At 30.7% G+C, this 25,948-nt stretch overlaps 6 protein-coding genes across 8 annotated transcripts in view; 1 reads left to right on the top strand and 5 right to left on the bottom strand.

Annotated features, from left to right (window-relative positions):
* Positions 1 to 1,151: 1,151 nt before the first annotated feature.
* On the bottom strand, positions 1,152 to 1,758 carry LOC122720084 (probable chitinase 10). The gene is made up of 2 exons (XM_043946551.1): positions 1,616 to 1,758; positions 1,152 to 1,391 (listed from the first exon to the last, which is right to left on the bottom strand). Exons 1-2 carry the CDS (start codon positions 1,688 to 1,690, stop codon positions 1,230 to 1,232), a joined length of 237 nt encoding a protein of 78 aa, XP_043802486.1. The 5' UTR covers positions 1,691 to 1,758; the 3' UTR covers positions 1,152 to 1,229.
* A 214-nt stretch (positions 1,759 to 1,972) lies between these two features.
* LOC122719934 (cytochrome c oxidase assembly protein COX18, mitochondrial) lies at positions 1,973 to 3,687 on the bottom strand. Its single transcript, XM_043946210.1, has 6 exons — positions 3,184 to 3,687; positions 2,975 to 3,112; positions 2,738 to 2,885; positions 2,531 to 2,655; positions 2,338 to 2,448; positions 1,973 to 2,264 (listed from the first exon to the last, which is right to left on the bottom strand). Exons 1-6 carry the CDS (start codon positions 3,685 to 3,687, stop codon positions 2,082 to 2,084), a joined length of 1,209 nt encoding a protein of 402 aa, XP_043802145.1. The 3' UTR covers positions 1,973 to 2,081.
* A 1,222-nt stretch (positions 3,688 to 4,909) lies between these two features.
* Positions 4,910 to 25,948, top strand: part of LOC122719871 — a 96,942-nt gene continuing 75,903 nt past the window's right edge. For all 3 annotated transcript variants that reach the window (XM_043946097.1, XM_043946096.1, XM_043946093.1), the window contains exon 1: positions 4,910 to 5,241. The gene's annotated coding sequence lies outside the window, so the exon portion shown is untranslated. The remainder of the gene's footprint in view (positions 5,242 to 25,948) is intronic.
* On the bottom strand, positions 14,313 to 17,871 carry LOC122719873. Its single transcript, XM_043946099.1, has one exon. It carries the CDS (start codon positions 17,857 to 17,859, stop codon positions 17,002 to 17,004), a length of 858 nt encoding a protein of 285 aa, XP_043802034.1. The 5' UTR covers positions 17,860 to 17,871; the 3' UTR covers positions 14,313 to 17,001.
* LOC122719876 lies at positions 18,267 to 22,127 on the bottom strand. The gene is made up of 2 exons (XM_043946101.1): positions 21,980 to 22,127; positions 18,267 to 18,585 (listed from the first exon to the last, which is right to left on the bottom strand). The coding sequence occupies exons 1-2, from the start codon at positions 22,005 to 22,007 to the stop codon at positions 18,278 to 18,280; spliced, it is 336 nt and encodes a 111-aa protein (XP_043802036.1). The 5' UTR covers positions 22,008 to 22,127; the 3' UTR covers positions 18,267 to 18,277.
* Positions 24,681 to 25,708, bottom strand: LOC122719874. Its single transcript, XM_043946100.1, has 3 exons — positions 25,545 to 25,708; positions 24,996 to 25,152; positions 24,681 to 24,846 (listed from the first exon to the last, which is right to left on the bottom strand). Exons 1-3 carry the CDS (start codon positions 25,671 to 25,673, stop codon positions 24,692 to 24,694), a joined length of 441 nt encoding a protein of 146 aa, XP_043802035.1. The 5' UTR covers positions 25,674 to 25,708; the 3' UTR covers positions 24,681 to 24,691.

Genomic DNA, 25,948 nt, shown 5'->3' with positions numbered 1-25,948 from the left:
ATGTCATTTTTCGCATGCAAAACTGATTGATATATATTTGTTATAATACAACAACGCATTATACTTAATGTGACTATAAATTATAGCAGTTAAATGGACAGTATAAAAATTTTTAATGAATGAATGATTGAGAAAATTATTTATTTAATGTCTTTTTTTTTCAAAATATTTTACTAAATGATTTGCTTGACACACGAATGAAGATCGTTTCTATACTTTTTGCAGCCAATGTTAAACCATTTAATCATGGTTAAATGAACAATTGACAACGATACTCATTAGAAAAACAATGAGTCAGTTACAGTCCATAATATTTCTTCTAGGAATAACATTAGTTTTTATTTAAACTAAATAAAATTTTTTTATTTTCTTTTAATAGGGAGACGAGAACAAGCTCAAACAATTCAATGTTACAAAAAATCCTTATTATTGAGTTTTAAACCATATTGATAATATTATATTAATAGTATAATATATTAATAGTATAAATTTCATAAATTTTATTTATTTAAACATATCATAAATTATAATGATTGAATAATTATATAATAAATATCACAAAAAATTATAAAAGTATAAAATAAAAATTATATTGTATAATTATAATATACATTTAATTGTTATTTCAGAAGCTGATACAGAAAATAATGCACAACAAAAGTACAGAAAATTTAATACTAACCATGATTTTATGTTGTTCTTATAATTGTGTAATTTATTCTTGTAATTTTCAATTCGTTCTTTAAAATATGTTTTTTAATGAAATGGATTTTATATCTTCGAAACATAATAAGGAAAATGATGAATGCTATAAAAATGTTTAAAATGAATTTCTTCGTAATCATCATTTCTGATATTTCTGATAATCATATGTAAAATAAAATAAGAGTTTTTTACGATTTTAGTTATGCTAGGATTGGGAAAGATATTGATAACAATTCTATTATAATTATTTATAAAATCTTGAAATGAAATTAAAATTTTTATTGGACATATTGTTTACATAATTATGTATGAATATACTTTTTAATTATGATTATCAATTTTGATATACATTCGATGGAAACATTATTTTATTTTATTTCTATTATATTTAACGTAATTTTATAAGTAAGATAATTATTTCAAAAACAATAATTTCTAAACAAAAATTTGTATCGTATAGTAAATTTATGTTATATAAACATATACTGTATACATTATGATTGTTTCATAAATATTTTAAAATTTTAATATCGATTATTACAGTCCCCCCGATTTGCCAAAGGATAATCACAAGTACCAATATTTGGATTAAATTCTGTCCCTGCGCCACAACTTATAATAAAACAACCACTATTATCACAATGTTGATATTTTGAGCAATCGCCTGGATAAGGATAAACTTCTCCCTAAAAATTATTGAATTACAATATGTATAAATTAATAAATTGTATAAATTAATAAATCTATTATAAATAATATATATATAAAGTAATGGTATGATCATATTATAATTAAAATTTAATCACAAATTGAACCAAAATATACGAATTATTAAAATGTTAGTAATAAATTAATGTAGTAATTAATAAATAAATATTAGTAATTGATAATTAAAACGAAATATACGCACTGTCGCTAATTTACAGAAGAAATCGACACAGAGAATGATGCACAGCAAAAATGTGAAAAACTTGATATTAGCCATGATTTCTGTTCAAACCCGTTCGTTGAAGTATGTTGTTTGCTAATGAAGTGAATTTTATATATACGTATCTTCTAAGCATAAATGCAGAATATGATTTAATGCGTTATCACCAGAAGTGAATTTTTTTTGTCATCTTCATTTCTATTTTTACAATTAAACATAAACACTTTTTACGACCTTAGTTCTATCAGGATCAAAGGTGCGGATCAATCATAGATGAAATAAATCTTACAATTAATATCATAATATATAATATTACAATATCGTATACTAATATATTTATTAATAATACTTTAATAATTATTTCTTTATTATCTTTTTTAATAAATTATACATTCGGCATGAGAAAAAAGATATTCAGTTTTATTTCTATGTTACATTAGCATTATATTTATGCTAAAAATTTCCTTAAATATAATTTTTCTAATAATCGTTTATATAATTCCGTATATGGACGCCTGAGTTCAGAATCGGTTTTAGGTATTTTTCCTAATCGACGAACTTTTGGAGATAGAAGCAATAGATTATATACTATTGCACAGCAATTATTGGTGACCCAAAACAATGATAAACACTGAAATATTTGCGATTTAATATAATAAATATTAGAAAAAATTAGATTATTTATTTTTAAAAATATAACATACCGATGGCAAACATGCCATTAATGGTATAAAACCAATTATAAGTACTCTACAGAAATTCTTATAAATTCTACTAAACTTTGAATCTTTTACATGAAATAATACTTGATTTATCTGAAAAAATATATAATTTTAATAAAATAATATTGATATTAATATTATGTAAATTTAATATAATAAATATTTCTATACATACCTCTAATATAGCTAAGTTTGAAAGTCCAAATAGAGAAGGTAATATAAAATAATGATCTATATCTATGAGATTTTGTATCCATCCAAAACCACCAGTAGTCAATTCCTTAAAGTCTTGGAGAGTAGCTAACAATAAAATTTTTAAAACTTATTACAATACAAAAAAAAAAAAAAAATATTAAATAAAACAGAAAAATGTCTTACTTACCAGTATTTACTTGAGGCAACATATAACATATATTTCTTACTGCAACCGAGAAACTTATCCATATTGGTGTTTGTAATAATATTATAGCAACACTTTTAAATGGATGACAATTATTTTTTATGTATAATTGTTTTTGTTCCTTATTAAACTATCATAAAAGGTAAAAAATTAATTCTTTAATTAAATTGATATAAATTGAAAAAGTTAGTTTATATGTATAAAAGAATAAATAAATACATCACGTGTAAAAAGATAACGTGCACGATATGGAGATAATTTTAAAGATATTACTTCCTTTTGCACTTTATTTTGTATTTTCTCTGCAATTTCCTTCAATTCAAATTTCAAATTTTCTTGTTTTGCTTTTGTGTGAACCTGAGATAAAGATTATATAACATATTTTTAAAAAATAAAGAAAATTAAGATCAAATAATAATAATACTTACATCAAGTATATTTAATGGTAGATTTATAATTGTTCTTGCTATAATTGAAGTAAGCATGATACTTGCCCACCATGGTAAACCTGTTTGATAATGCATCAATCTTAAAACTTCTGTAACCAATTCCACAGGTAAGCTTTCAGAAATCATTTGAAAAATTCCATTATTATATGCAGCAACTTCATTTATAATTTTAGGAGCTGTATTTGAATATTTTCTAGTACTATTAATAATGATAGAATTAGTAGAAATTCTTATGGTTTGTGGAATATACTTATTACATAATAATGGTTTTTTAAGGATTTCTGGATGTATTTGCCGATAAGTATTTTTCATATTTGATAAATTTCGTTTATTTGAAAAATATCTTATTAATACTTTATTGTAAAAAAATTTTTTAGATAGACGCACATTGGAAACATAATAAATAGAACGAGAACATTTAATAAAGTTACTATTGTTATATTTAAAATCTAATAGAATTTTTTTAAACATTTGTGTGGTCATAATATTATAATAACAACGAACTTAATACTTGGGAACAAATATAGAAAGAATATGTATTTCTTTCCGCGTTTACATTGCGTAATTACAATGAATAGGTTAAGTTTTAAACTAACCTCAATTTGGTAAAGGATTTAGTTAAATTCTTTCTATTTCTTATTTATTGTTTTAATATATTTAATAACATAATATAATAACATAATATAATATATTTAATAACATAATATTACATGTTTTCTAATTAGAATACAATGTATATTACATATTTTTAAGAATATGCAAAATATATAAATGGAAATAAATAATAAAAATTTGTAAATTTGTAAAATTCACAAATTAAATAATATAATTCAACATTGTTATTTACAATATATGAAAAAATTTAGAATATAATAGATTGAAAAATATATAAAAAAATTTTAATTGATCACACACCAAAAGTATAGACAAGGAAAGTATGTAATGGAAGAAGGATAGAGATAGGATAAAAATATTGAAATCAGCGCCATCTCCAGAGTGCCGCAAATGCAACATGTAAAGAAAGGACAGTAAATAGTGAAAAAAGGACAGAAATAGGATAAAAATTGACTATTAGCGCCATCTGTTGAATATATTTAGAAAAATTAGCGCTGCTGATCAATTCTTATTTCTATTAAAAAGTGTCTTTGGAATTCAACAGATGGCGCTAACAGTCAATTTTTACACTATCTCTATCCTTTTTATTATATTTACTATCCTTTTTTATGTGTTTCATTTGCGGCACTCTAGAGATGGCGCTGATTTCAATATTTTTATCCTATCTCTATCCTTCTTCCACCACTTACTCTCCTTGTCTATACTTGTTCTACAAAACTTATACATTCAAGAGATAGCTACGATCTGTTATCTTCTTTACTTAATTTCTCTAATATATCTCAATAATTTTTATTGATATAAAAATATTGTTTTAAAAATATATTTTTCTTTTTTTAAATAACAGACTTCTTTCTTTACCGACCATTGGTTAGTTCATAAGATTAGGTCCCAAGTATCCAACATAAGACCCCCTTCGGTCCCCATTCGATCTTTTGCCAGACCCCAAAAGGTTGCGCGTCAGGTGGTCTTTTTCCCTCTCGTTTTCTCCCCCACTATTCACCGCGATACATCGTAGTATACCACCTGCAAGGCGATTGGTCAGTTTAGAGACAGGTCAAACGGCAACACATCGGTTAGCGTTTCTGTCACACTCATCTTTCGTTTCGAAGTGAAGTCGAAGTTGTCGTCGATCCTGTTTCGAATTTATCTGAGACTGCGCAACCCATGCGAATATAAACGTGCGCGCGGTTTTTCACGTCTTTGAAAGCGTATGCGAGGTAGTCCTGATCGAGAGAACAGTGCATTCCTACGTGCTTTAACCGCGATCTTTTCAAACAGTGCACATTATGCACCGTGGTGAGGCGAGTGTAGCGGAGTGTTTTGACACGAGCATGGTGCGATGATTTTTGTGAAACGAGCATTCGATGAATGAAGAAGGCATTGTTGCACACGGAAAATAACGTGGGAGGAACGAGCGTCGAGGTGAGTGCCACTATTTTTCCATCACGATCCCGCGAATTTGAGGTTAGGTTAGGCTTTCTCGAATCTCGCTAGTAGAAATATTCCGCCACGGTGGTCTCCGAAGTGTGCTGCGTTTTCGACCATGAACAATACAGCCCTTCGAAAAGACCAGGCATCCGGGTCCTCTCGAATCGAGGCCTAAAAGAGCCCTTTTCACTTTTAAACGATGCGTGCCGGCGCATGTCTCTCTTTCTCTCGTCCTTCCTCTCTGGAATGTGAACCTCTCGGGGATCCTGCTGTGTTTCTACTATAGCCTTCTCTGCAACAGGTAGTGATGGGTCTCCTCTATAAACACGCTCTTTGCGAGTTTTCTTCTGTTATCACAAGATTTAGCATCACGTTTGTTTCTCATGATAAATATAATAAATATAAAAATTTTGAATCGAATGCTTTATTAATTTTTTTTTGCATCGATATTTTTAGAGTACATGTTTATAAAATATATTTCATGTATTTATGTACTTAGTTCATCGCGTATTCTCTGATATACTTTCATTTGTATAATATAAATTTTAAGCTGATTTCTTATAAAACAAATTTTTTTGTTCGTATATTTATTGTGAAGTGAAGATTCGTTTTAAATTGATATGCACATATTATATAAATTTCATATTCGTTTGTTTTCTTATTGGAATATTTACGATTATATTAAAATCAGAATGTTTAAATTCATTTTTAGTACTTAAAGGTATCTCGTATCTAATATTATCTTCGTTCTAAAATTTCAAACGATTTACATATGTACGTATAGAAAATTTTTAGTGACATCTTAGAACGTGCTCTGTAAATGTTAAAAGGGTACCGTTGCATTCATACGTGCTCGATTTTCGGTGTGCAATTTGACCCGCATTACACGTTATGTGCTTTACGTAACATAGACAGATTTTGTAATCAAACATCTAACACGACATTTCACACTTCGAGAAATGTACTTGATCAAAAGTAACACGTGTTTCTTCTACTACTAATTTTGAACTTGCAATTATATCATTTTATGTTTTTGTTTGAAAATCATATTGATATAATTAAATCATATTTATTCTTAATAATTTATATTATTTTATAAATCAATATAATAATATATAAAGAGTTAATTGACATTTTTGAAGCATCTTGTATTTCCTTATTTGAAACTACGGAAATGTATATGAATGAAACAAGATAAGATATTCTAACATTTTTCATTCATGTAGCAGATTGGAGTCATAAAATGGAAACAGTTTCTCTCTTTCTTATCACTTTTAGTAACATATTACAAAAAAAATTATCAACTAAACAGTAAATTTTATTGTACAAGTAAACTTTCCACATAATGTTATTTGAAAAATTTTTAAATATTTAAAATCTTAATTTTAGATTTTTACAATTTAACTTTACCTTATAAAAATTTTTGTTACTTTATTTTTATTTTATTTTATTTTTTTTTTTTTTTTTGTATATAATTCATAATTTATTTCACAAGAAACAAATTTAGACATTGCACAAATATCGTTTAAATATCCATTGCCAAATTTTCTTCTATATCTTGAATTAAAGATATTTAAAGTTTCAAATATTAAAAATAGGCATTGGCAAATTTAGATATTGTGTAAATCGCCTAAATGCTCAATGCCAAATTTTCTTTCCCTAATGAATTCGATTCAAACTCCGACAAGATTTAAATCTTAATTAAAGTGGGTAATTCACGTGCTTGTGCATACTATTCTATGATTCCCTATCGCGTGTTGCACGCTTTTACCGCAACGTTTATGAATAATTTATAAAAAGATTGAAAATTTTTGTATTCAAATTTGTTCTTCGTATCTTCTAATTATGTGGAAAGTGAAAAAAAAAAAAAAAAGGAAAATCTGCGTTAACTCTATTTTCACTTTCCACTCTTCAACGTCCCGTTTGAATATTTAACTTTCAGCCCATACATTCGCATTCATTAATAGAATATTCATATCGATTAATACACGTATATTTTCACTCAATCAAAATACTTAAATGCTTACCATTTATTTATCTACTTGTAGATCTCTCGATAGAGCTAGACTGTTAAGAGAGAACGTTAGAAAATGTGCAGAATTACTTTCTATTATGTAGAACAAATATAATTTGGCCGCAGTCGAGTTTTAACTCGGGAAATTTGAATGGAAAAATAAAATATAGCAATTCAGATACTTTATTATTTTTATTTTAGACATAATATTTTAAAAGAGTAACATTATCCTTTGGCATAGAATCTCTTTGAGAAATTTATTCGAATACATACTATCAAATGAAATAAAAACTCATTTTGATAGTCCATAATAAAGTAAAATATTTGAAAATAACATCGAGTCGATCGATAAATCAGAAAAAAATATATTATTAAAATAGTCAAAGTAATATCATCGAAATATTCGAACAACGATATATTAAACTTACAATTCCTCGAATTTAATTCGCGTAAAATAAATTGTAAAGATATATAGGAACGTTTCGAGGAAACAATGATGGTAAAACGCTTTGAATAGTTTGATATAATAGAACGAAGAATGTTCGCTTCTCTTAAATATCGCAAGAAACTGAGGCAAGAATTTCATGGATACGGATCATATATATTCTATATAGATTCATTCGAGAATGCGAGTGCTTTGGTGATCGCAGAAACACGAGCAACAGGTTGCTAGTCGAACTTTCAAAGGATCCAGTTTTCATGTAATTAACCGTAAGAGATTGTACATGTAACTACTTGTACGTAGACACGTACGTTTCAATAATCTTCCGCGTTGACAAGAAACGATCCTCTTTTGTTTATTTTCGATTACGTTACAAGGAAAGGCCTTGAATTACGTAAAAAAAAAAAAAAAAAAAAAAACGATCATGCACAATAGGAATCGTAAATTATTCGGATGTCGAGAATTATCCTCGATCGAGACAATTATTTTAAATTGATTCTTTATTGCTCGATTTGAAGGATGATTGCTATTGTCGATAAAATTCTTGTGAAAAGGATTTTACTCGCAACAGAAATTTGCGTAATTGATTCGAATGAAAAGCTCTCGTTCTCTATGAATATATTTGAAGTTAAAATACACGTCTAAATTTGACGATTGTCACAATAGAAAAGTAAATATATGGTATTTCAGGATCGATTGCAGACTCCATTCCAAAGCTGAAGAGAAAATAATCGAAATTTCTATTTTTTCCTTAAATAATCCTTAACATAATAACATAATAATCCTTAAATAATCCTTAAAATAATCCTTTTGTATTAAATGAAATCATATTCGATGACGAGACAATTCACACAAAGAGAATAAAATCAGAAGCAGAGAAAAATTAATTAATTGAAAGGAAACTAAGAAAATGATTATAGCATACGCATTTTCACAATTCATTATAAGTTTATTATTTTTTATTTCACGAGAATATACATTCAAATACGAATTTTTACGACTTCACTGTCCGCTGATAGTCTCGCAATGAACGAAATCATGCCTGTCGAAATGAATGGACCATATATATATATATCAATGAAGATAAATACACGCACACAATTTATTCAAGTTTGATGAAAGAAGGATATTCATATTGCTGTCGACAATGGCACTCGTATGTGCTCGTGACTTTTACCGGATGTTCAAATAGATGATTCACCGTGTCCGGCGTAATACGAACGGTTCCAGTAGAAATTTCCTTCTTTGAATCTGTTTCGAATCTCTTGTAAAACGAACAATTTCGATGTGCCGTTCCGTTTCGCGGTATGCGCTGTGATTCGACACGTTCCGGATATTCGATTATTTAATGCTAGAATTCCAATCTTCTATACGTGTCCGAACGTATATCGGATATTTTGTCATTAACTTTTTCTCTCTCTGCACGATTCCATCTTAATCGATATTAATTCGATTAAGAATTTAAATAGATAGATGAATATTTTAATTATTTTTTAATCTGAGAAGGAGAAGGGAAATAAAAAATATTTCAAAAATAATTCAAAATATTGGCATAGTTATTAATTGCACGTCACGTTATTTATCATACAATCATATATTAATCAATTTGAACTAATTGAATATTCACGAATATTTTCATATATAAATAATCGAGGAAATTGAATTATTTGATTACACGATCGTTTTCATAAATCTGGCACAATTGCAATTCAGTTTAGCGTACAAATAGGATCACGAATGAAGTCATCTGACATCATAAATTTGCCTTTATCATAATCAACAATTTACATTTTATTTCATACGCGTATTCACGATGAAACACGTGTATTTTCTTTATTACAAATTCTGGCAGAGGAACAGGTAACAATTATCGATTTTTATACACGGAGAAATGAGATACAAGCCATAAATATTCCCACGTGCAACAAACTTATCAATTTATCAATAATTACGAAACAACATTGATCGTCCCATCTTGTAAATTGCAAACCTCGAGAATTTATATCACTTTCTTACTTTCTCTAAAATTTGCTCGTACAAGATATATGCTCGAACAGATAAATTTCCTTTCTTTTTTTTTTCTTTTTTTTTTTTTTTTCTCTTCTTTACCACCGTAATTTGCGCCGTTCACGTGTTAAGCCTAATTGCAAAATAGATAGAGAAAGAGAGAAGGAAATCTTCCGACAAAATACCGACAAAAAGAAAGCGAGAAAATTTTCTCCATCTACCTTAATTAATATGTCTCGTTCCACGGATCATTTGCATACTTTCTGCATAATTACGCTGCATAAACGTTGCAAACGAAGAGTTTAAACTCTGTGAACCGTGAAAGATAGATCGTTAATATCGACGTTTTTGCTCGTCTCTATCGACGATTTATTCGCTTCTCTTTTTTTTTTTTTTTCCTCTTTTCCATTCCGCGACTGTCAATGAAAGTTGTTCTCAACTCGATTGAAAAAAGAGGGAGAGAGAGAGAGAGGAAAGAAAGTGCTTTCGAATTTTGGTACGCGAACAGTCGAGCAACGACGCCGCTAAAATTCCCAGATATCGAAAGAGAAATCTGATCGAGGAGGGTGAACGATCTTTTGTTCCACAGGAATGCGCGTGTTACGTTCAACAGTTTAAAACTTGGAAGCGTGCAATTAGAAAGAGAAATCGATACGGCGGGTTTCTGCCAATTGTGAAAAAAATAAAAAAAAAAAAAATCTGCCTCTGATCGAATTGTTTCAGATTAAGATTTATTCTCACCGTACTTTCGTCCGGTAATCGGAATTATTGTTTTAATTCCGAAGAAGAGAAAGTGATGGGGAAGGAGAAACGATAGATATTAAGAGTACAGTGACGAAGTAGGATTATTTGTTTTGATTGGAAAACGAGGTTGTCCAAGATTTTCTCATCAAGTGATTTATGATTCAATTAATATTCTTTGAAAAATATATTTTATGACGTCGGTTCATTTCTCTTTTTTTAACTTGATTCATTGATCAAGAACTTTTATCATGTTTATTGATCTCGTTCGACATTAAATTCTTTATTTTTATTAATTTTTCTCTTCAAATATTTTCTATTTGAATTTTCTCAAACAATATTTCAGATATAAAATATAAAAATATCAAAAGATGCATATTGTTATTATTAATTCCTCGTGAGTAGATGCATGAAGGTCACACGAAGGTCATTTTAATTTTTTTTTAAACAAACTTTTATCCAAAACATTTCTCGTTCGACGATAATAATAATTTCGAGAAAATCACGTCGATCTTTTGTATCTTCAACGATAAATTGAACAACTCATTTTTTCCATACAACGAAGAAAAAAAAATCAGAATCATCGAAATCTCGTTGCATCATCAATTAATCAACCTCGTTTCAATTAAATCCAAAAAAAAAAAAAAAAAAAAAAAAAAAGAATTGCCTATCATTTCTTACCTGAAATCGTCGTTTAATTCCACGTCACAGCGTAGAATTAAAAATAATTTCGATCCCGCATCGGGTAAACGATCGGATGGTTTATGTAACGAAATTATTCCTCGTTGATCGATATTCGTTCTTTCGTCGGATGCCGATGCAATACGCTTATCAATTAGTATCGTAACGCAGTTTCCTGTTGCGAATGCGTGCATAATTACACACGCACACGCACGCACGCGCACACGCGCACGCACGAGCAAAAAGGTAAAAGAAAAAGTCGAGGGAATGCGGGAAGCGATCGCGAGAAATCGTCGCCGATCGTAACGAGGCCATTGCCGGTTTATTTTCTCGGTTATCTAGGAAACGGTTTCGCGGCAAGTTTCTTTTCTCCAATCTGTTCTGTTCCTGCGCCACATAATCAGACGAACGCACAACTAAGTTGGAAGTGATTTGAGGGAGAGGGAAGGGGGGAGGAAGAGAGTTTCCTCGGGCTATCCTGGGAAATCGGTCGGTTTTTCTCGAGAAAACCATGGCGTACCTGGAATTTGTCTGTTAAGCATTCATTAACCGGATAATCCTCGATAAATCAGTGTGGAATCGAAAGTTAAATTTAGTTGAAAGTTAATTGTTGTTAATTCGGATAAAACGAGTTTAAACTTTTGATTTTTAGAGAAATACTAATAACTAGATCGTAGATGCATTTATGCAAAAATTGAAAGTATAAAAACTTATAGAATACATGCAACTGATATACAAAAAAGGACAGGTAAGAAATATTCAAAGTAACATATTTGAAGAATAAAGCATATCTCTTTAAGTTAAACTTCGTTTAAGTCTATCGATAAGGATGAAGAAAATTTGATTTGTTTCCTATCATATTTCACTTTGGATATTTTATGTATTTTTCTTCGTGTATTTAATTTTCTCATGGATGCAAACAAAATCCTAAATATCAATTAAATATCAAAATTCAACATATACAGTATAATATGAACAGTAGAAAAATCGACAAATGAATTTCACCAATGAAACCAAAAAAAAAAAAAAAAAAAAAAGAAAAAAAACCAAAGAAATAGAATACTTTTCTTTTTTTTTTTATTTCCATTGAGAAATGTTTGATTTATCATTCAAGGTTGTGTCAGGTCACGTTTCTCAGCTCTCGATACTCACGTCCTGATAAGGCATAGTTTAAGACCACAGGCATGCGTTTCCTGCACCTGTGGTATATGTAACAAGTTGGCCATGGACATAGATACTTAGAATGATGCACGCATACTCGCGCAATTCTGGTCGTCTTGCATAATTGCAAAGCAATGCGGTATGATCTTTCGCGCCTGGCCATTTCGCTTTATATCGTACGATTACGCCTCCCTTCACCCTCCCTATTCCTCGACTTTTTCCACTAGCACCGGTGAAATGTTGTTCGTGTATCGTGCGTAATTCTCAATGTAAATTGATACTTAGAGAATCGCACGAGCTTTATCGTGTCATTATACGAAGATAGCGTGCATCCTGATAATGCGCATCGTGCTTTAATGACCAGTTTTGATTTTTACCTTTGAAATGTACTATATAAATGCATTAAGTTTTTTTGGATTTTTTTTTTTTTTTTTTTTTTTAGATATTTTATTGCGCAAAGTCGTATGAAATTTAAACTTTTAATCAGAGGTCGTTCATCATACGTTTAATTTAATTCGAAATGTGAAATCATTTTTTTTTTTTCAGGAATTCGGATTTTAAAATATTTTATTATATTATTACGTAAATATATATGCACATATATATATTATAATTATATCGTTTGATCGATTATAGTTTTATTTCAAGAATTTAGCAATGCGGTTTTTGGATTGCACTTCCGTACATTTGTTAAAAAAAAAAAAAAAAAAAGATTGCATTGCCATGCAGCACATGTTCACGGACATTACCTCTTTTAGCACTCGTCATTGTTTGCATTTGAATGCAAATTAGTTCGAGCGATACCTTGACGGAACGTCTCGGAGACTTTCATCAAAGTCATTCGTAACTTATCGTATCGTATCTCCGTTTAAAAAGAAAATTAATATCTCTACAGGCAATTATTAATTGTAATAATGGACTTATAATTAATTCAATTTTTAAACGCAAAATATCAAATGGAATATTCCATTTATTCTTTATTCCTGACAAATTCATTTTCCCATCTCGAGAAACGATCTATTACAAATGCAAATTAATTCTCACGTGTAATTATACTCGATACAACGAGTTAACTCTCCAATGCAACAACATTGATCATTAATTTCCACGAATATTAACAATTTAATTTCTTTTAAAATCGAACGAATCATCGAATTGCACGAAAAAGGCTTTCCAAATTAAAACAATTGGCCAATTTACAAACGATTGTTAACCAATTATTATCCTTTAAAAGGTTAGCTTTTTAAAAATAAAAGTTTCACGAGACGACCTTCGCGCGGGTGAGGCCTTTTTCCTCGTAGAATACGTAATGAGCGTGTTTCCTTAATACGTTCACGTCTAGCGCGCCTATCCGCGCTCTAATTTGCATTAACCGTTGCCTCGGATGCCCGTTAGTAAATCATTAATTTCAATGTCGACTGTGAAACGATTTCCCGATGGAAAATAGAACGTTTCGTTCAACCATGCGAATTTCACGCAGGCTTCGTTAATTCGTGGAATATGAATGAATATATCGATATAATTATTTTCGATAATAGGATCTTCTAAAAATTGTAAAAATATTCTTTAACCTTATGATTGTTGTTTAAACGTGCGTGATGAACTATTATTTTGAATTCAAAGCACTGTGTAACTATTTATATATATATGGGATTCTTGAGAGTGTAAACGATACGTTTCACTCGCAGGAAACGCATTTTAAGTGTCAATAAATTTGATTACCAGAAGTCGCGGAACGTATTATTCGATCGTTAGAAGATATCTTAATCTTTTTGTTTTAATTTTATATAGTCGCAATTAATCGATTAATGGTTAAAATTGATTTAAAAGGCAAATTAATTGGCGAGCTATGCACGTGTACGCAATTTGTATCCGACTTTAATTAATCGTAGTTTTAAAGCCGATCCGACAACGACGACGCAACATTGAAACAATTCCATTATGAATTTGCATACGTTTTCTAATCGTAAAGGTTTATGTTAATCGCGCACGAGACTAGGATAAAATTAAAACGCGTAATTAATTTCAATTGATCTTTCTTTTTTTTATTAGATTTTTTTTTTTCAATACAATCTATCCTTGTATTTCTTCTATCGCATCGCTAAATTTTTATAAATTCACAAATATATACATATATATATATGTATAATTTAAAAATTCTTCGCAAAATTTAAACTCTAAAAATATTTCCTTATTTCTACGCTAAGTCACGCTACACTGAGTCACGCTACACTTCTAACAAAATGTTAACGATTAACAAATATCAATCGTGTACGACACTCCATACAACTTCGTCATAAAATGCAAGGACAACGATTTTTATTTTATACTACGTGTAACTAAGTATCACGGAATAATACTCTGAATCATAGCAGTCACGTCGCGCATAAAATTATTTCATGAACAAGGGGAATAGCGCTATCACTTAGACTCGTGTATCAATATATACATATATACTCGCAACGGTATAACATTAAACCGGTCAACAATAATCTTAATGCACGGAAGCGCGATAACTTATCGAGCGAAAGAATTGCGACGAGGCGAGTGAACGAACAATAATACAAAAACGAGAATTTTCATCACGCTTTGCCGCGATTCAGTTTCCCTTGCGGTCCATAAGCTCGCATACCGGATAATACCTCATAAATCGCAAATTTCTCTGCACTTTCACGCCAGCTTAGTCTCCTCGTGTACGAGGTCTCAGTTTCGGGGTCAAAGGCCATATAACCGTGGCCTTGATTCCTCGGGCCATCTTAGTCACGAATGTTTGACGTTTTGTGGTGGAAAGTAAACTGTATACAGTTAATAGCAACTTCGGTCATTATGTCCGGAGTCTGCTTTGGATATCTGAAAGAGAGATTAACTGGTTCGTGATAATTGATACGTTCAGCCGTGGTAATTAGATGGAAAGCTACGAGGTTGTTCCTCGGTTTATTCGATTTCTTTTATATCTTAATTTCCATATTTTTGATCGATCTTTGTTGTAATTGTAGATTAGCGAAACATGGAATTTTTTTTTTTCTTCTTCACGATAATTTTATTTCGATATTCTTATTTTAATCGTTTTGTGTATCTGAGAATTGTATGTTTAATTTATACTTGATATATTATTAAAAAATTAGATCAGATTTTTATATCATTTTTATATCAAATTTCAATTTAAAAATATTTATATTTTTCGAAAACTGTTCACAAAACTGTTTCACCAGGAATTCGATGAAACTTTCAGTTAGATTCGAATTTATTCGTGATTACTTTATCCCATCACTGATCGTTTTTTACAACACTAGAGCACAGAAACCATCACACATTATCGGTTTTTTTATAGTTACTCTCTGTTTAACCCTTCTCGTTATGGAATTAAGTTATTAAGCGATTAAGTTATTAAGAAGGCAATACGTTCCTTCCTTTCCGTATAAACGATACGCTTTTTCTACCATGGTTTAATCGGTTAATCCGATTATCCTCTCCTTTACATTCCTTACATTCCTTTTGCAAGCCTTTTTTTCGTACCTTTGAAGTTTCGTCAGCACTGGAAACTTGGGGCAGTTAACATTGACCCAGATCGTCGTTTCTTTTCTCCTTCATAATGAATTGCACACATGATTAATAGTCAAAGCGGTGTCGTTAATCGCGATGGAGTTTCGGGAAAGGAGACTTCTTTCACGCGCCACAGCTCGAGAAGTTTCATCGAAAGAGGAATCGCATTGTACACTTGAAGTGACGAGGCACATTTTGCAATCTCCTGCCGAGATTTCTTCGATCGAGCAAGAAGTCAATATACCTTTGATGTATTATGTCTACATTCTTATTTATAAAACGATTCTTCTCTTTTTTCTTTTTCTTTTTCTTTTTTTTTTTTTTTTTTTAAGAACGCGTAAAAATGGGGGACCGTGAAATTATTGTTCATCGACGATGTTTATTTTCAATAATTTCTTTTGTTGCTCGAATAATGCATAGTCATAACTCGAGAAATTATATACGACATATAATAGTTTAATCAAAGATATTTTTTAATAAAATTTCTTAGCTTTTAAATAGGAATGCGAGTATAGATAAATAAGAGTTTCGAGTATAGATATTTATTCGAAAATATTTTTTTAATAAAACTTTTCAACTTTTAAATAGGAATATATTTTCGAAGTATTCATTCGAAATTTTGTAGGAAATATTAATACTATTAAAATTCTATTAATTTCTACTTTTGCTTGCAAAGCTATTTTTTTTTTTAACTTAATATCTAAAATATTTAACATTATTCAACTTCTGTGATATCAATCACTTTCTCATAGTGGAATTCTGAATTTGATAAATATGCTAAAATAATGATAACCCAGCTAGATTTTAAAATCTTTTAACAGGAAGATATGAACAATTACAAGTTTCATTTTAAGGAACTATATCTTAAGGAATCCAGATATTAATATATAATATTAAACAATTTAAAGTTTATACTAATATATTCAAAATATATTCATGACCTTTTGCATGAAAATCGATGATACATTTATTAACAATGAGTCATTTTAATATAGCTGCGATACTTGCGAAATGTTTCAATATTTCTTCCAACAGTCTAATACGCCTACACCCAAAATATCTAATATTAACTAATTTTCCTCTACTTGTTTGTTTCACATAATACATTCTATTAAATTTACACTAAATTTACTAAACTTCCTAAATTTAAATTATCGTTAAATTTTCAAGGCCACTTAAACGTTTCATCGCAAGAAGCCTCGTCCTCCAAGCTCAGGGGACAATACTCATCCGCACTGACCCTTTCCAAATTCCCTATATCGGCTCTCGGTTTATACGGCAACTGAGAGACCAAAATGCCCTCCAACGGTTTCTTTTCATCCGCATCCTCCTCGAATTCCCAGAAATCGTCGTTAGATACATGATTTCTGATAACCGATTTAAAATCCTTCTCCGTCAACGTGATCGTCTTCACGTTTCGCTTCTTGGACGACTTTTTCTCGCGTGAAATGTCCCTAGAAACGGTTGCTCTTTTGTTGCATTGAACTCCTTTCATCGAGTTCTTAGACACCTGGGAGACTGATGGATGACGATCGTCGTTCTCGTGACGTTCGAGGTCACGGTCATTGTGATTAATAGGCTGTCGAGAATCCTGTTCGTTCTCGGACGACTTACTACTACTTTCCAGCCCCGATTCCACGATCGTTTCTAGGAATGTATTTTTATCGATAGATCCCCCTGTGTCGGCCCCGTTTTCACTGGTGCCACCTGTCACTCGTTGCCCCTCGTCCGATCGAATTGTGTCATTTCCTGCAGCTTCGACCGTCAACGTTTCGTTAAGTTCGAGAATCTCTCGCAGCGGCGCCACTGATGCTTCGGGGCGTGGCGTGGTCGAAGCGGGATCGATCTTATCGGCCGAGTCACTTTGCACATCGGATTTCATTCGCGGATTCTTTCGATACTCTTCCTCCAAGTAGCTTCGAAACTGATCCTTGAAGTAGCCGTCGATCATTTTCCACACGCTGGTGCTGTACCAGGTGAGTATACCGATGAGAAAGACGCCACGAAAGACCAATCCCAGCATGATTATTTATTGAGTGTTGTTTTCTTTCTCTTTGCTTCGATCGATCGATTGAAATTGATAAGAATGCGTGTCATTTGACGATTATGATATATTTTGCTTGTTGAAAGATAAATAAAAAAATTATTTTAAGAAGTTTGCAAATGCTTTATGACCTCGAGTATCGATACATGTCGATAGTTGATACATGTATTAAAATATTTCCGTATCATTACCATCTTTGATTCATGTTACGTGTTACGTCGATACGATCGTGAGTCTAGAGTTTATGTTCTCAGGAAATAAAGGACGATTTGCAGAACGCGTAGTCGTCAAATATCGAATTTTTAATGGAAACGCGATGGAAATCAGTTGCATCGTTGTCAACTTCTCATTGGTATATCGAAGTTACGAGAAACATTTTTGTCTCCCAAGCTGTTATTTACGTTTCATAGTAATAATCTTTGATAATACTGATAATTTCCTGTATTTTCGGTATTCCCATCGTGACGAAGATCATGATAGAATTAGCAATGACAAAGAGTCGCATCGTTTCGAAACCATCGCTAGATCTCAGCCACTCGCTGAAACCTTCGTTATACTCATCTAACGAATCATTTTTCTTCTCTGAATTCTTATCATTCTTCTTATCATTTTTCTTCTCTGAATCCTTCGTTTCGTTTTGTCGACCCTTTCCACCCTTGTTTTCATTGTTGCCGCGTTTCTTCATCGCTTCTACGCGGATATCATCTGAAAATTATTAAATTTTGAACGAACGAATGGAAGTTAATTCGAGAAATGAAGGAAATTCTGTTTTTATCCCATTGTGTGAGTTATTCCTGTCAATTCAAGTTTCACGCGAAATATTCTACTTAAGACTAATTTTAGACATCGCTTTTCTGAAGTCACAGCTTTTCGTGTGCCTATAGTAAGTACGCTTAAAATACATTGAGTTGAAGGGTTCACGATAAAAATGGAACTTCAAATATATTTAATTCATATTCTTGGATATATTTAATTTTCATTATTGAACTAATATCAATATTACGTAACGACTATATTAAATATTCCATTACCTCCGCGTTTCCTTCTTTTTTCATTGTTAAATTTGCTTCAGATCAAAATGAATTGTTAATAAAAATTTTCTCTTCGCGATTCGCGTGAAAAATAATAATTATACATTAAAATATAAATATTCATCGTATCTCCAAAATTAAAACAGAAATATAATTAAAATATTTATTGAAAAACTTCTTAAACTGAATTTCTGTTAAAATAATATGACATTGAATCAAATATAAAATATAAAAATAATTAAAAACGAAACGATAACGAAATTTCATTCGACGTATTGAATTTAAAAACAAACAAAAAAAAAAAAAGAAAAAAAACTACAAATGGACAAAAGAGGAAATAAACAAACTTCCATTATTCATCTTTGTTCTTCAAGCGTGGGTGCAGCTAATTTATTTTCCGGCCTCGCCTACGCACTTTCAACTTTCGACAAAATTAAAAAAAAGATAAAGAAGAGAACAGAGTTCCAGCGAGACGAAAGGTAGAATTTACAAAAATAAATCGGCTCGATTCGATTTTTACCGATAAGGAAATTTTTCGACTGGCGAAAAAGAAGTGTAGAGAGAGTGGTGGGCGAAAGAAATGGACGCTCGTCCTCTCCAGAAAACCATTATCCGCGTTTCAGATCAGCATTTTCCACATTGAACGCTCAAGTGAATCACGCGCGTACGTAATGCATGCGTACATCACACGATCACGATCGTGTACTCGTTGTCTTCCCTACGTGCTGGAATGTGTGAAATATGCCGTCTCTGCGCGCTAATGCACGTGAATCGGCTTTCGACATTTCGAAGACAAGATTTAAGGGGGTGGGCGTTACTCGAATCCGGTTCATTTAGCCCGCATCGATTATCCCGAAACTGTCAACTGCGAATGCATCAACGAGATACCATAATTTCGAAACGACCGTGCTTCATTAGATTGGGGGATTGGAAAGGGGATTACGAACGAATTAAGTTATTAAAAGGTTTAAAGAATCAAGCTTTTTCTTTTAAGATCTATTGTATTAATTATTTATTAGATGGTGTGTGAACACTGATGAAGAGAAGAACGTTTGAAAAATTTAATTTGATGTAAATAATTAGATGTAGATAATCGTGATGAATTTTTGAAAAGAGTGGAATATTATATCGAGAAATGTGGACTTAAGACATAAGAAAATTTGAGATGGAGAATGTGGATTTAAGGGTATTGGAGGTGACTTCAAATTTTTTCTTCGCCCGAGTTTGAATCTGTTCAAAAGTCTTTCTACTTTTATCTAAAAAGGGAAGAAGAAAGAAGATTGATAAAGGTCTAGAATATTAAAAAAGGTTAAAATAGAGAATGTGGACTGAAGATATCAGAGGTGATTCAAATTTATCTTCGTTCAAGTTCGGATTTGCTTAAGAATTTTTCTATTTCTGTTTAAGAAAGATTGATAAATGGTTCGAAAATAGTCGATTAAGAGATTAATAACAGTTTTTGAAAATGACTACTGTAAATGTTGAAATTTTCTGGAAGAAATGAATAATTTCTATTTGGAAACACATCATAAAATTAGCACTGGATGAACGTAAGTATTATTTCGCGCTATTTACATTTAGCTCGTGACACATCCTCGCGATGATTACTTGCTATGAAACAAAGACGAAAAACGAAATCGATGAAAGAAGAAGTTACGATGGCACCTTTACATTTCTCTAAATTTCAGAATTTGTTCGATAAATCATGATGTTAAATTTTTCATTATTCCTTCTTTTAAACGTCATAGAATTATCGTTAAACTCATTGTTTGAACATTGAAATAATTGAGCAATGATACAAAAGATATTTTTGCAAAATAAGAGATTGAAGAATGAATTTTATTAGACTTGAACATTGTTGAAACGACACAAATAAATATTAGAAGTAAAATTATTTTATGAATCTATAGGAAAGTCATAGATTATATTAATACAGAAATAACGTTCTATTCAAGACGTTAGCACACTATTGGTTAAAATTCCAACCCTTTATTACGGCCTTGTTTCTTCTCGAAAACTTGAATCTCTCTATCGAGCTTCTAATTACCGAAGTTTAGTCTTCCATTATTTCTCTTCAAACTTGCATAATGTATGACAAAAGTTGGACCGCCTCTGGCAAAAATAGTTAATTAAGGAACAATTATAAGAATTTTCTTCAGTGTCTGTCATTCGTCATTTTGTCTTCCTTTGATCTTTAACAATCCTTATACAATTGATAGAAAAATAGAAGAGAATGATTGCAAAAATTTCCAATCTGCCTTCGAAGCCTTTAATATCATTTACTCTTTTTAATCAAATTTAATTTTATTACGAAATCCGTAAAGAAAACATCCAACCACTTCAATCCCCAAAATTGCATCCTAAACTAGATCAGCATATTGTAATTGTCTCATGAATAAATATAAGCTTGTTTTCGTATAAGGGGCAGGATGGCAAAGTGCACGCCGATAAATTTTTCTTCCCAGACTTAAAACTGCTTCGTCCTTTCCTTGCTCGGTTTAAACGCGATTTAAACTTAAACATCCAAAAGTTAGCGTTGTTGCATCAACGTAAAATCTAGTCTAGAAAGTTATATACTTGAAAGATTTAATCCAAAATTATTCACGAATAGATATTTTTTATACCATGACGTTATCGTCTTTTATAGATTTTCAAATTTTTCATCGTTCGACAAGCAAACCTGGCCACCGAAAAAAAATCCTTTCGATATAATTCAAACGCCGATCATTCTCCATAAATCACAAAATTTATCGTACGATACAAAACAAAAAGATCGTAATTACAGAGATTCACAATCTCCGCCGTCAAAGAAAATCCTCTCAACGATATTCAAACGCGAATCGTTTGCCGTAAATCACAAAATTTACCGCACGATAGAAGTAGAAAGATAACGATTCGTGATCAACCGTATCTCCAACGCGATATTTTACGATCGATCGATCATTCTTCGTCCCTTTTTTTTTCTCCCTTTATCTCTCATTTCTGCTTTCTCACTCGACGTAGAAGTTAGACGCTGTGCTTTATGAAGTTCACTTATGAAATTATTCGGATATCGCGCGAGAACTCACCGCGATTGATCAGTCTTCCATCGATCATCGAACCAATGTTCGATGAATCAAACGGTATTTGCACCAAAATTCGAAACTTTTCCACGGATCTTCTCTTCTATCTATCTTGAATGTTCTCGTATCGTGGCGCACGAAACGATCGTCACCGACTACTGATTGCCGATTTTCCTCCTCTGTATCGTGGGTGAATCGATAGGGCTTCTTCGCTAAGCTCATTACAAGACTCTTCGAGTTTAAGGGTTCTTCGATGCTCGCGCGTGTCATGCGTGGAAAGGTTCGATTGCGGAAAATTTTTTTTCGAGGAGATGAAGGAGAATCGACGAGTGGATGTGAATAATAAAATATCTTCGTTTTTTTTTTTTGGTGAAGAGGATCTGTTGAATTGCGAAGGAGGAGAACGTAAATGGAAGAGTGATTGTTTTACAGCATTTATTCCTTTTGTTGTTCTTTACGCATTCATTGAGAGAAAATTTTACTCGCAAATAATTTATTTGAAATGGAATCGAATTTGGATAACGTTGGAAGAAAGATTAGATTGCATCTTTTTGGGATAATGATAATTTTGATTGTTAGATATTTTTTTTTTATTTTCCTACAATGATATTATATTCGATACAGCAAATTTTGTTTTATTCAACAGTGCAATAATAATCAATTTGGTACACGATGATCGATTCATGCATTCAAATAGTACGCTATTTTCCATTTATATTCGTGTCGGTTAAAACAAGGGATGGTTCATCAATCATACAAGCTTTATACAATACTTCCTACAAAGAAATACGAAAAAAATGATGATGTAGTATTCTATCATTCGACACATTGCCGTGACAGTAACTGTTGTTACAAAATTTGTCTACGTAAATTTTAACTTGTTAATTATCGATTTTGTATTTGTACATTTTTAAATTTTTTTCATACATAATATAAAGTTATTCGTATAATTTCATTATATATATTTTTTATATTTTTTATATTTTTTAATTAATACATTTTTTATTATATTCATAATTTTTTGTAAAATTTTTTATTGAAAATGTGTGACGTTTTATTTATTTTAAAATTTACTTAAAGGACATGGAACTTCTTAAGAATGATTGTTCGAAGCTGTAGTACTTCGTTATTCAATAACGCTTCGTTAATCCACTATGTATGTCAAATAATTTAGAAGCCAGACAGGTGAATAACTATTTTTTTTTTTTTCTTATCTAAGTTCATGGACTCTAAAATTATTAATGATAAACGTAGAATACATACATAATGTACATAAATGTATTATGTATTACATAAGCATTTCATTAAGTATTACATAATTATTGAACGAGAAAAAGAGAAATCCTGAAGGAACCATCTTCATTAAGCTACCTCAAGGGATTGCTCTTTCTTGAGAAATTGAATTCTGAATACAGGTATTTCGATCTTGGATAAATCTAAAATGTATTTATATTATACAGATTTCTTTAAATATTTTTCTATTTTATAAACACTTCATTCTCTCTCTAAAATTATATTTTTATCTATATCATAATGTTAGATACATATGCATTATATAAATAAAATCACGAATATTAAAACAAAGATATTATTTATCTTTCTTAATTTTTCTAAATATAAGTAATCGCATTCGTTGCATATAAATATGTTTTTTTCACGGTGGGAAAGAAACCTCGTGAAAAGGACATTACGAATACACGGTTACGTGACGAATATTTTAAAACGTGGTCTACTTTTATTACGTTGTCTCCGCTCTATCTATCCGTGGCCGTATTTTTTCAACAGAGAGGAAAAGTCTCGATTAACGGATGAAAAGCTTCCCTTACGGTCAAGAAATACAGTTTATTGGTAATTCTATTGAGAAATTTCCAGGTCGATCGTAACTAATGTACCTCGAAAGAAAGAGTCTCTCCGGAAGAGTCCTCTTGTGCCTCCACCATACCCTTTCGTTCTATTTATTTTATATCTAAGGATCACGAGCCAAGGAACGTTTCATGAAGTAAGGAGAAATGATCGCATCACGCCCATCGACAATACGCGAAGATCAATAAAAAAAAAAAAAAGAAAAAGTTTATTGTTCAAATCTATTGTTCTCTATTTATATTCATGTGGTGGATCGAAGATATCGATGTTATGTTAATGTGGCGTGATTTAAAGATTTGATAATCTTGTCATTTAGAAGATTATATTTGAATAACAACGTAAATCCCTTATCTTTGGCTATATAAAAGTGATTAACAGAATTAAAAAAAAAAAAGAATTGGAATAGTTTAAGATTAGTTAAAGATATATATAATTTGATAAATAAATATGAACGGATATTTGTGAAAGTGATGAAATATAGAAAACGTGAAACATAAAAGATTTTTTTTATTTAATATCACAAACAATTTTTCTATTATATTTATTATATATTTGGTTAGCAAATAGTAACTTATTTTCAAAGGAAATTAATGTTGATTGATGACGATGAAGGATTATTTTATGTAGAAATAAAGATTAATAAATTCAATTATCAGATAATTTTTTATTTGAATAATACTAGAAAAATTAAATTTAACATGATTTAAAATATTTAAAATAAATTTAAAATAAATTTAACATTATTTACATAAAATATATATTTTGAAATATATATTTTAAATTTATCGTATAAGAATCGTATAGAAATTTTTTTAAAACTGGTACAATTATTAATTTAAAATCGTTAAAATTCGATTAATGTGCAGCAACGACCAAAAATAGGTAAGCTTTGCTATTTCTTTGAAGACGAATGTTAATGAAACCTTCGCTTCCCCCTAAAATATTTGATCTGTCGCAGACAACTGCTTGGCTGCCAGAATAATTTACAACACTGATATAGTGGAGGCTTCCTGTAAAATTAAGTTACTTTCGAGAACTGTTACTTTTTGAACTCGATTATCGAGTTTACCCCAATTCTCGAGTTAATATTTTCTCAAGCTATACGATACGAAGAATAGGAAATATAACAGAAATATAAAGAAATATAAAGAAACCTTACCGTTCTTGACAGACAATTTCAACTCCAAGGAATCTACTACAGAACTGGGATTGTTCAATTCGATTTCCCGGTAAAAAAGTTGTTCGTCTGGCTGGTGCGAACCGATAGTGAGATCACCGATGAATCCAGTTGCGCGTTCTCCAAGTAAAGGATTCAACTGTACATATATATGGAAAAATTAGTTTTCGAATGAAAATTAATATAGATATTCTCGAATCAAGCGTTAAACATAGTATTATTTTATTAAGAACGAGAATAAAAGTATTCGAATAAAATTGTGCTAATTTTTTCAAATACAGAGGCTAATATAAATACAGAGGCTTTATATAAAAATAAGATTTTAAACTTAAAGGATATCACGAATAATCTAAACAAATATAAAATAATAATAAATTAAAATAGAATATCATAAAAAAGGTATGATATCTCATCTGATTTAAAATCTTCCAATTAATGTAAGAAAAAAAAAAAAAAAAAAAGAATAATGATACGCTTTATCTTCTTTCAAAAGCGAAAAATAGATTGGGGTAATAATTAGGGTGGACTTACCGATTTAGACTGTTGCACGGCATCTTTGCTGGTGAATTCCAAGTGGTATTTGCTTCTCTGAGAAATATCGATAGAGGCTTGAATCAGTGGCAGGGCCACGACGAGGACAACGGCAATTGTGCGGAACATCTTGGATTACGATTTCACTGTGGCTGTGATTGTGACTGTGCTATCGAGGAGGTGTACGTCTCTTTTATAGAGCGGGCCGAGAGTCCGTCAAGGTGAACGTGACTTATCTGAACGGTTCTTTTGTGATTTCTCCATTGGCTCCTATCATGCTCTCCCTCGTAGAATACAAATAAGGGAAATGTTCCCGGGTAAAACGTCACGTTATATGTATATGTTATACGTTTTATGACAGCGCATTATTAATTATGAATTTTCCTTTCTTTTCTTTTTTCTTC

The sequence above is a fragment of the Apis laboriosa genome, unplaced genomic scaffold (genome assembly GCF_014066325.1).
Source record: "Apis laboriosa isolate Shangri-la unplaced genomic scaffold, ASM1406632v1 scaffold9_cov152, whole genome shotgun sequence".
In the NCBI taxonomy this organism is placed as follows: Eukaryota; Metazoa; Arthropoda; class Insecta; order Hymenoptera; family Apidae; genus Apis; species Apis laboriosa.
This window is presented reverse-complemented; position numbering and strand designations above follow the sequence as displayed.